Below are 12,554 nucleotides of genomic sequence, written 5' to 3' on the forward strand. Positions count from 1 at the left end.
CTCCCCCTCACACTCCTGTAATACTCTGTACTGCTGTGGACCCCCCCTATATATCTCCCCTCACACTCCTGTAATACTCTGTACTGCTGTGGACCCCCCCCCCCCTATATATCTCCCCTCACACTCCTGTAATACTCTGTACTGCTGTGGACCCCCCTATATATCTCCCCTCACACTCCTGTAATACTCTGTACTGCTGTGGACCCCCCTATATATATCTCCCCTCACACTCCTGTAATACTCTGTACTGCTGTGGACCCCCCCCCCTATATATCTCCCCTCACACTCCTGTAATACTCTGTACTGCTGTGGACCCCCCTATATATCTCCCCTCACACTCCTGTAATACTCTGTACTGCTGTGGACCCCCTATATATCTCCCCTCACACTCCTGTAATACTCTGTACTGCTGTGGACCCCCCCTATATCTCCCCTCACACTCCTGTAATACTCTGTACTGCTGTGGACCCCCCTATATATCTCCCCTCACACTCCTGTAATACTCTGTACTGCTGTGGACCCCCCCCCCCCTATATATCTCCCCTCACACTCCTGTAATACTTTGTACTGCTGTGGACCCCCCTATATATCTCCCCTCACACTCCTGTAATACTCTGTACTGCTGTGGACCCCCTATATATATCTCCCCTCACACTCCTGTAATACTCTGTACTGCTGTGGACCCCCCCCCCTATATATCTCCCCTCACACTCCTGTAATACTCTGTACTGCTGTGGACCCCCCTATATATCTCCCCTCACACTCCTGTAATACTCTGTACTGCTGTGGACCCCCCTATATATCTCCCCTCACACTCCTGTAATACTCTGCACTGCTGTGGACCCCCCTATATATCTCCCCTCACACTCCTGTAATACTCTGTACTGCTGTGGACCCCCTATATATATCTCCCCTCACACTCCTGTAATACTCTGTACTGCTGTGGACCCCCCCCCCCCCTATATATCTCCCCTCACACTCCTGTAATACTCTGTACTGCTGTGGACCCCCTATATCTCCCCTCACACTCCTGTAATACTCTGTACTGCTGTGGACCCCCCTATATATCTCCCCTCACACTCCTGTAATACTCTGCACTGCTGTGGACCCCCCTATATATCTCCCCTCACACTCCTGTAATACTCTGTACTGCTGTGGACCCCCCCCCCTATATCTCCCCTCACACTCCTGTAATACTCTGTACTGCTGTGGACCCCCTATATATCTCCCCTCACACTCCTGTAATACTCTGTACTGCTGTAATACTCCCTATATCTCCCCTCACACTCCTGTAATACTCTGTACTGCTGTGGACCCCCCTATATATCTCCCCTCACACTCCTGTAATACTCTGCACTGCTGTGGACCCCCCTATATATCTCCCCTCACACTCCTGTAATACTCTGCACTGCTGTGGACCCCCCTATATATCTCCCCTCACACTCCTGTAATACTCTGCACTGCTGTGGACCCCCCTATATATCTCCCCTCACACTCCTGTAATACTCTGCACTGCTGTGGACCCCCCTATATATCTCCCCTCACACTCCTGTAATACTCTGCACTGCTGTGGACCCCCTATATATCTCTCCTCACACTCCTGTAATACTCTGCACTGCTGTGGACCCCCTATATATCTCTCCTCACACTCCTGTAATACTCTGTACTGCTGTGGACCCCCCTATATATCTCCCCTCACACTCCTGTAATACTCTGCACTGCTGTGGACCCCCCTATATATCTCCCCTCACACTCCTGTAATACTCTGCACTGCTGTGGACCCCCCTATATATCTCCCCTCACACTCCTGTAATACTCTGCACTGCTGTGGACCCCCCTATATATCTCCCCTCACACTCCTGTAATACTCTGCACTGCTGTGGACCCCCTATATATCTCTCCTCACACTCCTGTAATACTCTGCACTGCTGTGGACCCCCCTATATATCTCCCCTCACACTCCTGTAATACTCTGTACTGCTGTAATACTCCCTGGACACTTATCATTAGGCGTCTATTGTAGACACAGATCTATCCCTTTACACTGCTTCTTATTTACACTCTTGCTAAAAATGTACAGAAATTGCGCACGTCCTTTAATAAATTTTGCGCAAATGTAGAAACGCCCCCCTCACGTCACAACATTTTCCCGCTGTACACTGCTCACATAGCTAGAAGTGCTGGAGCAGAAGTGCGCGCCAAACAAAACTCTGCACAATAGTAAAATCATAACTCTATTAAGTACAATGTCTGGGTTTAAAAAAAAAAAAAGTCACTTTTTCTAAACAATCTGTCCCCTTACCTCTATATCAGTAACAAAAATAGAGGAACAGCCGCACATCCGCCATTTGCATTTTGATTTATTTGCTTCTCAGCATAAATTCAAACACAACAGGTTGTTATTATACATTTTGATCAAAAAGTACAAGCCCACTCGCCACGTCAAGGCCACCTATTTAGAGTGGGTCCCTAACCTGACACTGGCGTAACGCCGGACGGAGACCACCACCTCAAACACTACAACTTGTTAGTTTTTGAATTTATGCTGAGAAGCAAGTAGATCAAAATATAAATGGTGGCTGTGTTTCTTTTTCTCTGTGTTTTACAATCTATATCAGTTTTACCGACCAATCTGCCTCCAAGTGTTGCAAAACTTGACATGCTGGGAGTTGCAGTTTTGCAACAGCTGGAGGCACCCTGGTTGGTAAACACTGTGTACATGTACCAGAGCTGAGTGTGTGATCATGTGCATGTAGCAGAAATTAGTGTGTGGCCTGTGTATGGAGCAGAGCTGAATGTGTGATTATTGTGTATGCATGACCATACACAGTCACACACTCAGCTCTGCTGCATATACACACACAGTCACGCACTCAGGTCTGCTGCATACACACAGTCACGCACTCAGGTCTGCTGCATACACACAGTCACGCACTCAGGTCTGCTGCATACACACAGTCACGCACTCAGGTCTGCTACATATACACACAGTCACGCACTCCGGTCTGCTGCATACACAGTTACACACAGCTCTGCTGCATACACAGTCACACACACTCAGCTCTGCTGCACAGTCACACACCCAACTCTGCTGCATACACACAATCACAGAGACCTGAAAGCAGTCACGCCCCCTCCCATAGACTTGCATTGAGGGGGCGGGGCTATGACATTGAACTCCTGGCACAGGCTCCAGCATTCGGAACAGTTTGTTCCAAATGCTGAGCAGCGGAGTACCCCTTTACCAATACATTAAAAACAAGGGGAAAAACTCCCACTGGGGAGACAACCTGCTCACACAGACAATAAGGACCTTTGATAAATTCGGGAGACAAAGGGCGACACAACCTGTTCACAAAGTATTGAAATGACTCCTCAGTCTCTCCGCAGTATTCTATATACTTCCTTAGTAATAGCTTAGTATATCATCATTAGCACTTACTTCACATAATATATATGTATGTATATATACTCTGGATCAGCGTAGTCTGATCCTGCAGTCATGTCTCTTGGCTGTAGTTGTATATTTAGGGTGATCATCATCAAATGTGCGCAGGATACTGTACGTGTGAATAGACCCTTAACCTGCCAGACTATAAAGGCTTCATCTGTAACTATGGGGACCCCTCTACACAGGAGCTACAGGTACAAAATATTATCTGCAAGGTTTTATTTATAGGAGCAGTAAAAATATAAAAGGTACAATATGGGAATTCACACTGACGGCCACAAGAACTGCTAAAACCACAGCCCCCATCACTAGGACAGTTATGTGGCTTTTGGGGGATAATTTTATTTAATTTATTTTATTACAATTCACATGTTTAATGAGTTTTTACCAAACAGAACGACTTTAACCTATTAAAAGGATAAAATCTTCTTACTGCATGTGAATAGACATTACTGTGTGACTAGTGAAACTGTACAAAGATTATAAGAAATCACTCACTAGACTGGAGAAAAGGACAATACTGGAAGAAGAGGCGGGCCACAGGAAGAGTCATGAGGGAGGGGAGACACTGGAGGAAGGAGCCTAGAGGAAGGCCACAGGAAGAGTCATGAGGGAGGGGAGACACTGGAGGAAGGAGCCTAGAGGAAGAGGAGGGCCACAGGAAGAGTCATGAGGGAGGGGAGACACTGGAGGAAGGAGCCTAGAGGAAGAGGAGGGCCACAGGAAGAGTCATGAGGGAGGAGAGACACTGGAGGAAGAAGGGGGGTCACAGGAAGAGGAGGGCCACAGGAAGAGTCATGAGGGAGGAGAGACACTGTAGGAAGGAGCCTAGAGGAAGAGGAGGGCCACAGGAAGAGTCATGAGGGAGGGGAGACACTGGAGGAAGGAGCCTAGAGGAAGAGGAGGGCCACAGGAAGAGTCATGAGGGAGGAGAGACACTGGAGGAAGAAGGGGGGTCACAGGAAGAGGAGGGCCACAGGAAGAGTCATGAGGGAGGAGAGACACAGTAGGAAGGAGCCTAGAGGAAGAGGAGGGCCACAGGAAGAGTCATGAGGGAGGAGAGACACTGGAGGAAGAAGGGGGGTCACAGGAAGAGGAGGGCCACAGGAAGAGTCATGAGGGAGGAGAGACACTGTAGGAAGGAGCCTAGAGGAAGAGGAGGGCCACAGGAAGAGTCATGAGGGAGGGGAGACACTGGAGGAAGGAGCCTAGAGGAAGAGGAGGGCCACAGGAAGAGTCATGAGGGAGGAGAGACACTGGAGGAAGAAGGGGGGTCACAGGAAGAGGAGGGCCACAGGAAGAGTCATGAGGGAGGAGAGACACAGTAGGAAGGAGCCTAGAGGAAGAGGAGGGCCACAGTTAGAGTCATGAGGGAGGGGAGACACTGGAGGAAGGAGCCTAGAGGAAGAGGAGGGCCACAGGAAGCATCATGAAGAGAGGGGGGGGGAGGAGAGGAGCCTGGAGGAAGAGTCATGGGGAAGACACTGGAGGAAGGAGGAGCCTAGAGGAAGAGGAGGGCCACAGGAAGAGTTATGATTATTTGAAAAGGGAAGGAGGAAAAAAGTGCAAAAATTAAAATTGGCCTGGACTTTAAGGGGTTAAGGCTGCACGTAGACTGTAGTAAGGTTTTTCAGGTTTAGTTTTATGCAATTTAGTACACGTCTTTAGACCACGACATCACAAAATCTACAAGATGTGAATGTGGCAGCTCCATATTTGCAAATGAGGGCACCTGACCAAGAGGCATCATGGGGTAAATCCTGCTGATGGGGGCGACCACATGAGCCCATCTTTAGTATCATCGTGTTCTGGAGCAGATTATATATCTGTGGGTAAAGATTCAGGATAAATCAGTACTATCACTGAGTGAGAATTCACTGGACTCTTAAAGGGGGTACTCTATTGCCCGAGCATTTTAAACATTTAGTTCCAAAAGCTGGGTGAGGGCTTTGGTGGTTGTGGCGTGGCCATGACATAACCCCAGCATCCCGCATCAAGCATTCAGAACTAAATGTTCCGAATGCTGGGGCAGTAGAGTACCCCTTTAAAAGAAGAAAGAGCGGGGACTTCAGTCAAATTACAAGTTTAATATATATCGTAAGAAAACATTCAGTATAACTTGTCATATCTTTATATTCTTAGGAGTCCAGTAGGCGGTCCCAAATATGACAAGGTCATAGTTTAATCAATAAATTGAATATATATATTATATATAGTTATCCAGGAATAGAAAAACAGCGCCACCCCTGTTTGCAGGTTGTTTACATTATTAGAACTCTGCTTCATTCACTTCAATAGAACTGAGCTGCAATACCGCACATAACCTGAGGATAGGGGTGGTGCTGTTTTTTTGAACAAATCAGCGATCAGTGTTTAGACACTTTTTTAGTGCACGTCTGACGTGAGACAAACCTACAGGAGTACTTCTCCTGGAATTATTTTTTTTTTCTTTAAATCAACTGGTTCCAGAAAGTTAAACAGATTTGTAAATTACTTCTATTTAAAATCTTAATCCTTCCAGTAGTTATCAGCTGTTGTATACTACAGAGGAAGTTCTTTATTTATTTACTGTCTGACCACAGTGCTCTCTGCTGACACCTGTCTGTATCAAGAACTGTCCAGAGCAGGATAGGCTTGTTATGGGGATTTTCTCCTGCTCTGGACAGATCCTGACATGGACAGAGGTGTCAGCAGAGAGCACTGTGGTCAGAAAGAAAGGAAATCCAAAAAGAAAAGAACTTCCTGTGGAGCATACAGCAGTTTATAAGTACTGGAAGGATTAGGATTTTTAAATGGAAGCAATTTACAAAACTGTTTTTTCTGATGCCAGAAAGTAAAAGTTTTCCAGTGGAGTACCCCTTTAACACAGACCATTATAAAGCCAAGCACAACCTTTAAAGGAGTACTCTGGAGGGAAACATGTTTTCAAATCAAATGGTGACAAAATTCTGCAAAAAACTGAAGATTTTCAATAGTTATCAGCCATTGTATGGAGGAAGTCAGGTAGTCTTTCCCGTCAGACTGCAGAGTGCACTGAAAAGACTACATGACTCCTCCAGGACATACAGCAGCTGATAAGTACTGGAAAGACTACATGACTCCTCCCGGACATACAGCAGCTGATAAGTACTGGAAAGACTACATGACTCCTCCAGGACATACAGCAGCTGATGAGTACTGGAAAGACTACATGACTCCTCCAGGACATACAGCAGCTGATAAGTACTGGAAAGACTACATGATTCCTCCAGGACATACAGCAGCTGATAAGTACTGGAAAGACTACATGACTCCTCCAGGACATACAGCAGCTGATCAGTACTAGAAAGACTACATGACTCCTCCAGAACATACAGCAGCTGATAAGTACTGGAAAGACTACATGACTTCCCGTGGAGCATACAGCAGCTATTAAGTGTTAGAAGGCTTTAGATTTTTATTTAGAAACACTGTACAAATCTGTATAACCTTTTGGCACCAACTGATTAGAAACCATTTTGGAATCCCCTCCCCCATGAGCCTTATTCCCACTTCTGATCACTAGGACACGGCAGAAATCTGTAAAAATGACTGAAATCCTTTAGTTATTAGTATGGAAAGTGGCGGCAGCGCAAAAGGCGACCAAGGGCCAAGGTGAGAGAAGTTACACGTGTGAGGAGCAAGAAGGTGACGTGTGACCAGGGCAACTGGTGCCCAAACATTGTGGGGAAGTAAATAGGAGGCGCACCGGGCCCCGCACCAGAGAATGAGCCGGAGGCAGGACTTAGCCAAATTCATCTTGATATCTTTTTTTAATAGATTGCATATACAGATGTTTCATCCACACACTTCAAACTCTTTGAGAGTAGAGATTCATGTCCAATGATAACATGCGTCAGAAGATGGAGGCCGTCTCCGCGCCCCCGCAGGACCGCGCTGCTCTGTATCCAAATGGAATCATACACCGCAGAGGTCTTAGGAAAAAGTGAAGAAAAAAAAACCCAAAAAAAGGACAGAGGGCGTCGCCAAATGGTAGCAGCAATGAACCCCATCCCCCCCCCATGACCAAATTCAAGTCACATCCAGGGAGCGACTCCGGCACAGAGCCAAGAAAACAGAACTGCGCAAAACTATCCTCCATACCGTCCAGGTCCCTTCAAACGCAGACGCTGAAAATTCTGTTTCCAAATTCTCATTTTTTTGTAATTTTTATTTATTATTTTTACACCAAGCGGGAAGGTGATGTATAAAAGTGCTGTAAAGATTTCCCATAATTCATCGTTATTTTGTGTAGTGCTACAAGTGTCCGACATTCTACATCAGGACCGGCGCAGTTTATCCGATCGGGAAAGTCGCCTAAACTAAGGCTACAATTCATTTGCCTCCCAAACTTTTTTTTTTTCAGTTTTTTTGTTTTGTACAATAAAAGAATGAACATGGATGGAGGCAACAAATGTGGGACAGGCTAAAGACACTAAAACCGGTGAAGTAAAATTGGCCCTCGTGAGTTGTGACAGGATAGTCCCCGCACGTCCAACCAGATCGTGGGGGAAAAAGAGGGAAAAGAAAAAAAAGAAAAAAAAAAATCTGCCGCCATGACATCTACCCCCCGAGAGGCTTCATGTCTCAGAAAGAAGCTGAGAAACAAAAATACAAAAGGAAAAAAAGTAAATAAAAAAAAAAATCTGTATATAAAGAACCCCCCGTGTTTGCTGTCCCCGGGCCGAGGCGCAGGATGTGGCGTCTCTCTCACTCTCCAGAATCCTAGGTCAGAGTTCAGAACATGAGCCGCTTCTGGATCCGCTATCGGGAGGAACACAAGCTTTTCTCACTACAATCAGTCACACGTTAGCAGGAAAGGAGACGAGAGCTCAGTTCATTCCGGGGGCTGGGCCGCCAAAATTAAAGGAACTTGGCACAACTGGGGCGTTGAACTTGTAGCCTCCGTGCTTCTCAATCATTTTGGATTCTACAAAGAAAAAGAGAAAATCTGTAAACAACACCACAAAACACAGACGTCGCCATCACCGCGACAGAACGGGCGCGAGACTTATAACACATGGCAGAAGGTTGGTGTTATAGAGGAACAGTACAAAAGGATCTAAATTATAACAAAATGAAGTCAGTCTTACATAAAACTTGCTTTAAAAAGGGGCACCCCGGAGGGGGAAAATTACAAATCAGCTGATGTATGTCCTGGAAGAAGAAGTCTTGAAGTCTTTCCAGTATGATCAAAGTGCTCTCCAATGGGAAATTTGCTTCAACTCTGTACAGTTCTTGACATGGACAGAAGTCGCAGCAGAGAGCACTGGTCAGAATGAAAGAACTACATGACTTCCTCCAAAATAAACAGCCAGGTACTGGAAAGACTACATGACTCCTCCAGGACATACAGCAGCTGATCAGTACTGGAAGGACTACATGACTCCTCCAGGACATACAGCAGCTAATCCGTACAGGAAGGACTACATGACTCCCCCAGGGTATACAGCAGCTGATCAGTACTGGAAGGACTACATGACTCCTCCAGGACATACAGCAGCTGATCAGTACTGGAAAGTATACACGACGCCTCCAGGACATACAGCAGCTAATCAGTACAGGAAGGACTACATGACTCCCCCAGGGTATACAGCAGCTGATCAGTACTGGAAGGCTTCCGATTTTAAAATAGATATAATTTCAAAACCTGTGTGAGTTTATGTCAACAGTTAATTTGTTTTCCCCTCCGGAGGACCCCTTCAACTTCCCTAGATAGAACCTGCAGTATATTATGGATTCTTCCTCATCTAGGTCTATAGATGCACATTTTTTGCGTTTGTCGTGGCTAAACTGTCTATATTGATACATTTGCTTCAGTCTATAATGAATATTACAAAATAGGTTTAAATTTATTCCTAAAAAACTGTCGCCGTTCAGACCCTCCGGTTTGTACTTTGCATTAGACCTTTTTATTTTCCTTATTTTACGATTGGCGCGCCCCCTTACCGTGAGCCGCCCGCCTCTGATCCGCCAGCGTGGCAATGTCTTGTAACTGTTTCCCTTGTTCTTCATTTAGTCCTTGTGTGAGAGTTTGATACCAGGCCGGGTCCTGTCCCTGCAGCTCTACGAGAAAAAGCACAGACACAGCGTGAAGATTAGCGCAGGGTGAATTTACGGTAAACACGGCCCAACCCGAAAACAGGCAGCTCAGCCATTAATTACTTTAGTCTGTGCTGCAGGTGCTCCTTAGTGTATAGGATTAGGGTTAGAGCAGTGTTTTCCAACCAGGGTGTCCCCAGCTGTTAGCAAACTACAACTCCCGGGCCTACTGGGAGTTGTAGTTTAGCACAGCTTGATGCAACCTGGTTGGAAAACACTGTGGGTACAATTACCTCTTGACTCTATATGTCAGAGGAGAGAAGGGTCGGGCAAGTGTTCCCCTGCTGAATACATGTGCCAGTGTATGCTGGGAGTCGTAGTTTTGCAACAGCTGGGGGCACCCTGATTGGGAAACACTGATCTATGTGTACGATGGCCTTTTGACTCTGGATGTCAGAGGAGAGAAGGTCGGGCAAGTGCCCCCCTGCAGAATACATGTATGAGTGTATATGGGGACAGGGAGTGCATGCTGGGAGTTGTAGTTTTGCAACAGATGGCAGTACACTGAGGTATACTTTAACCCATTGGATAACCCCGACACTAGCTCAATGAGGCCGTACAGTATCCTCATCACTTACTCTGAAATATAGCTTTAAATATCTGATATTCGTCTACGGGATTATCTTCATCATCTATCAGAGTCGCGTAACCCTCGAGCGCCGTCTCCTCAGCGTCGTCTTCCTCCCAGTCGTCGTCGTCCCCGTCCTCTCCCGCCTGCTTGGCCAACATCTCCAGGTATTCCTGCCCATCCTCATCGATGTCGTCTTCATCGCTACCGAGTTCTGGAATCCAAATTAATTATTAATAAATAAGGAAGATGCCACATCAGACACTGACGTCTGACTATAAGAAGCTGCTGGGAGAGTTAATAGTTTTGAAGCTGGATGTACCTTGGTTGGGAAACACTGATCTAGAGGATGTGTATAAGCAATCGCTCAATTGCTTATACAGACCAATGTAATACTATCGTGTTACATTGCTCCATTAGATCGTCAATAAGCCGGCTTGTCCTGAGATGGCAACAGTTGTATGGTGCAAGTTCCCGACTCAAGCCCGCGTCATACCGACCAGCCCTAGCCGATTCCTGTAGCTGGGGGCCGGCGTTAATAGACATGCAGCGATTGCCGCGGCCAGCTATTAACACTTTAAATCGCCGCTGTTTAAAGTTTACAGCGGTGTCTCAAGGGACATTTTAACAATCCATGGTGGTCCAGTCAGTTTGATAATTTAGGATTATGAAAAAATGAATAAAAAGCGATAAAAAAAGTCTGATCAATACAAAAACGGTACCGCTAAATACTTCAGATCACGGCGCAAAAAAGTGAGCCCTCATACCGCCCTGTTCGTGGAAACGTAAAAAAGTTATAGGGGTCATTTTCAACATAGTAATTTTCCTGCATGTAGTTATGATTTTTTCCAGAAGTGCGACAAAATCAAACGTATATAAGTAGGGGATCATTTTAACCGTATGGATCTACAGAATAAAGATAAGGTGTCATTGTTACCGAAAAATGTACGGCGTAGAAACGGAAACCCCCAAAATTTACAAAATGGCGTTTTTTCTTCAATTTTGTCGCACAATGATTTTTGTTTTCCGTTTAGTCGTAGATTTTCGGATAAAATTACTGACGTCATTACAAAGTAGAATTGGTGGCGCAAAAAAATAAGCCATCGTATGGATTTTAGGTGCAAAATTGAAAGGCTTATGATTTTAAAAAGGTAAGGAGGAAAAAAATATAGTGCAAAAAAAAACGGTCTGTAAGGGGTTAAACAGGAAACAACTCCAATTATGTAAATGTAACTAAATGGGAATTTAGGGGTTAAAACTGCGGCTCCTTACCGGCCTCGTCTTCCTCCTCGCCATCCTCGTCGTCGTCGCTGTCGTTCTCTTGCTCTGCATGGCAGGCGTAAGCTCTCTTCAGACCGTTGAATAGGAGGATGAACGCCGGCAGGATCTGCGTGGAGATCTCCGCCAACACCTGGGGCCTCTGATCGAGTTCTATAAGAGCGCAAAGTCCCAGGACGCAGATCTTACGATCGTGTAACCTGCATCGGGAGGAGAACGGCTCATGTTAGTTATACATTGTACAGCGGCCCGGGATATAAGCTCCGCCCACCTGTCCACGGACGCTCACCCTAAGAAACAGTCCACGTCGTTCAGCCACTGCTTGATGAAGTGGTTGGTGACCGGCTCCACCGTGTTGGGGAAGCGCAGGTTCTCTAGGGTGTTGAGGAGGAGGGGAGGGCTGTAGTACAGGGCGGCTATGGCCACCTGGAGGCACATCGTCCGCAGCTCGCTCGTCTTCACTTCCCGGGTCAGCCTCTCCAGAGCGGCTTCAACAAATAACGGGATGACCTGCGCGACAAATAGGACAAGAGCTGATGAGACATGACTACAGGAAACATCACTAAGACGGTGTTTCCCTAACCAGTGTGCCTCCAGCTGTTGCAAAACTACAACTCCCAGCATGCCCGGACAGCCGTTGGCTGTCCGGGCATGCTGCGAGTTGTAGTTTTGCAACAGCTGAAGGCACCCTGGTTGGTAAACACTGATCTATGTGTACAATGGCCTCTCTACTCTGTTGACTCTGGATGTCAGAGGAGAGAAGGTCGGGCAAGTGTCCCTCTGCAGAATACATATACAAGTGTACATATGGATGTCTGGATAAGCTGGGAGTTGTAGTTTTACAACAGCTGGAGGCACACTGGTTGGGAGACCCCGATCTGTGTGTACTTTCGACTTTCTGTCTAGATGTCAGGAGGAGAGAAGGTCGAGCAAGTGCCCCCTGCAGAATACATGTATGAGTGTATATGGGGATGGGAAGAGATCAGGTATGTGAAACATTTGGCAGCTGTTGCAAAACTACAACTCTGAACATGCCCAGACAACCTGTGGCTTTCTCCAAGCATGCTGGGAGTTGTAGTTATGCAACAGGAAAACCCTGATCTGTGTGTACGATGGCCTCTTGACTCTCTGACTCTG

General features: G+C 46.4%; 2 protein-coding genes across 3 annotated transcripts in view; one reads left to right on the forward strand and one right to left on the reverse strand.

Moving 5' to 3' along the window:
- Positions 1-12,554, forward strand: part of TMEM41B (transmembrane protein 41B) — a 190,174-nt gene that overhangs the window by 94,816 nt on the left and 82,804 nt on the right. The window lies entirely within an intron of this gene.
- IPO7 (importin 7) overlaps positions 6,947-12,554 on the reverse strand; it is a 41,878-nt gene continuing 36,270 nt past the window's right edge. For both annotated transcript variants that reach the window (XM_056528003.1, XM_056528004.1), the window contains exons 21-25: positions 11,707-11,927; positions 11,412-11,617; positions 10,150-10,353; positions 9,419-9,535; positions 6,947-8,399 (exon numbers count right to left, since the gene is read on the reverse strand). In XM_056528003.1, the coding sequence (XP_056383978.1) occupies positions 8,302-8,399; positions 9,419-9,535; positions 10,150-10,353; positions 11,412-11,617; positions 11,707-11,927 (846 nt within the window). In that variant the 3' untranslated portion in view covers positions 6,947-8,301. The remainder of the gene's footprint in view (positions 8,400-9,418; positions 9,536-10,149; positions 10,354-11,411; positions 11,618-11,706; positions 11,928-12,554) is intronic.

Source organism: Hyla sarda, chromosome 6 (genome assembly GCF_029499605.1).
Source record: "Hyla sarda isolate aHylSar1 chromosome 6, aHylSar1.hap1, whole genome shotgun sequence".
Taxonomy (NCBI): domain Eukaryota; kingdom Metazoa; phylum Chordata; class Amphibia; order Anura; family Hylidae; genus Hyla; species Hyla sarda.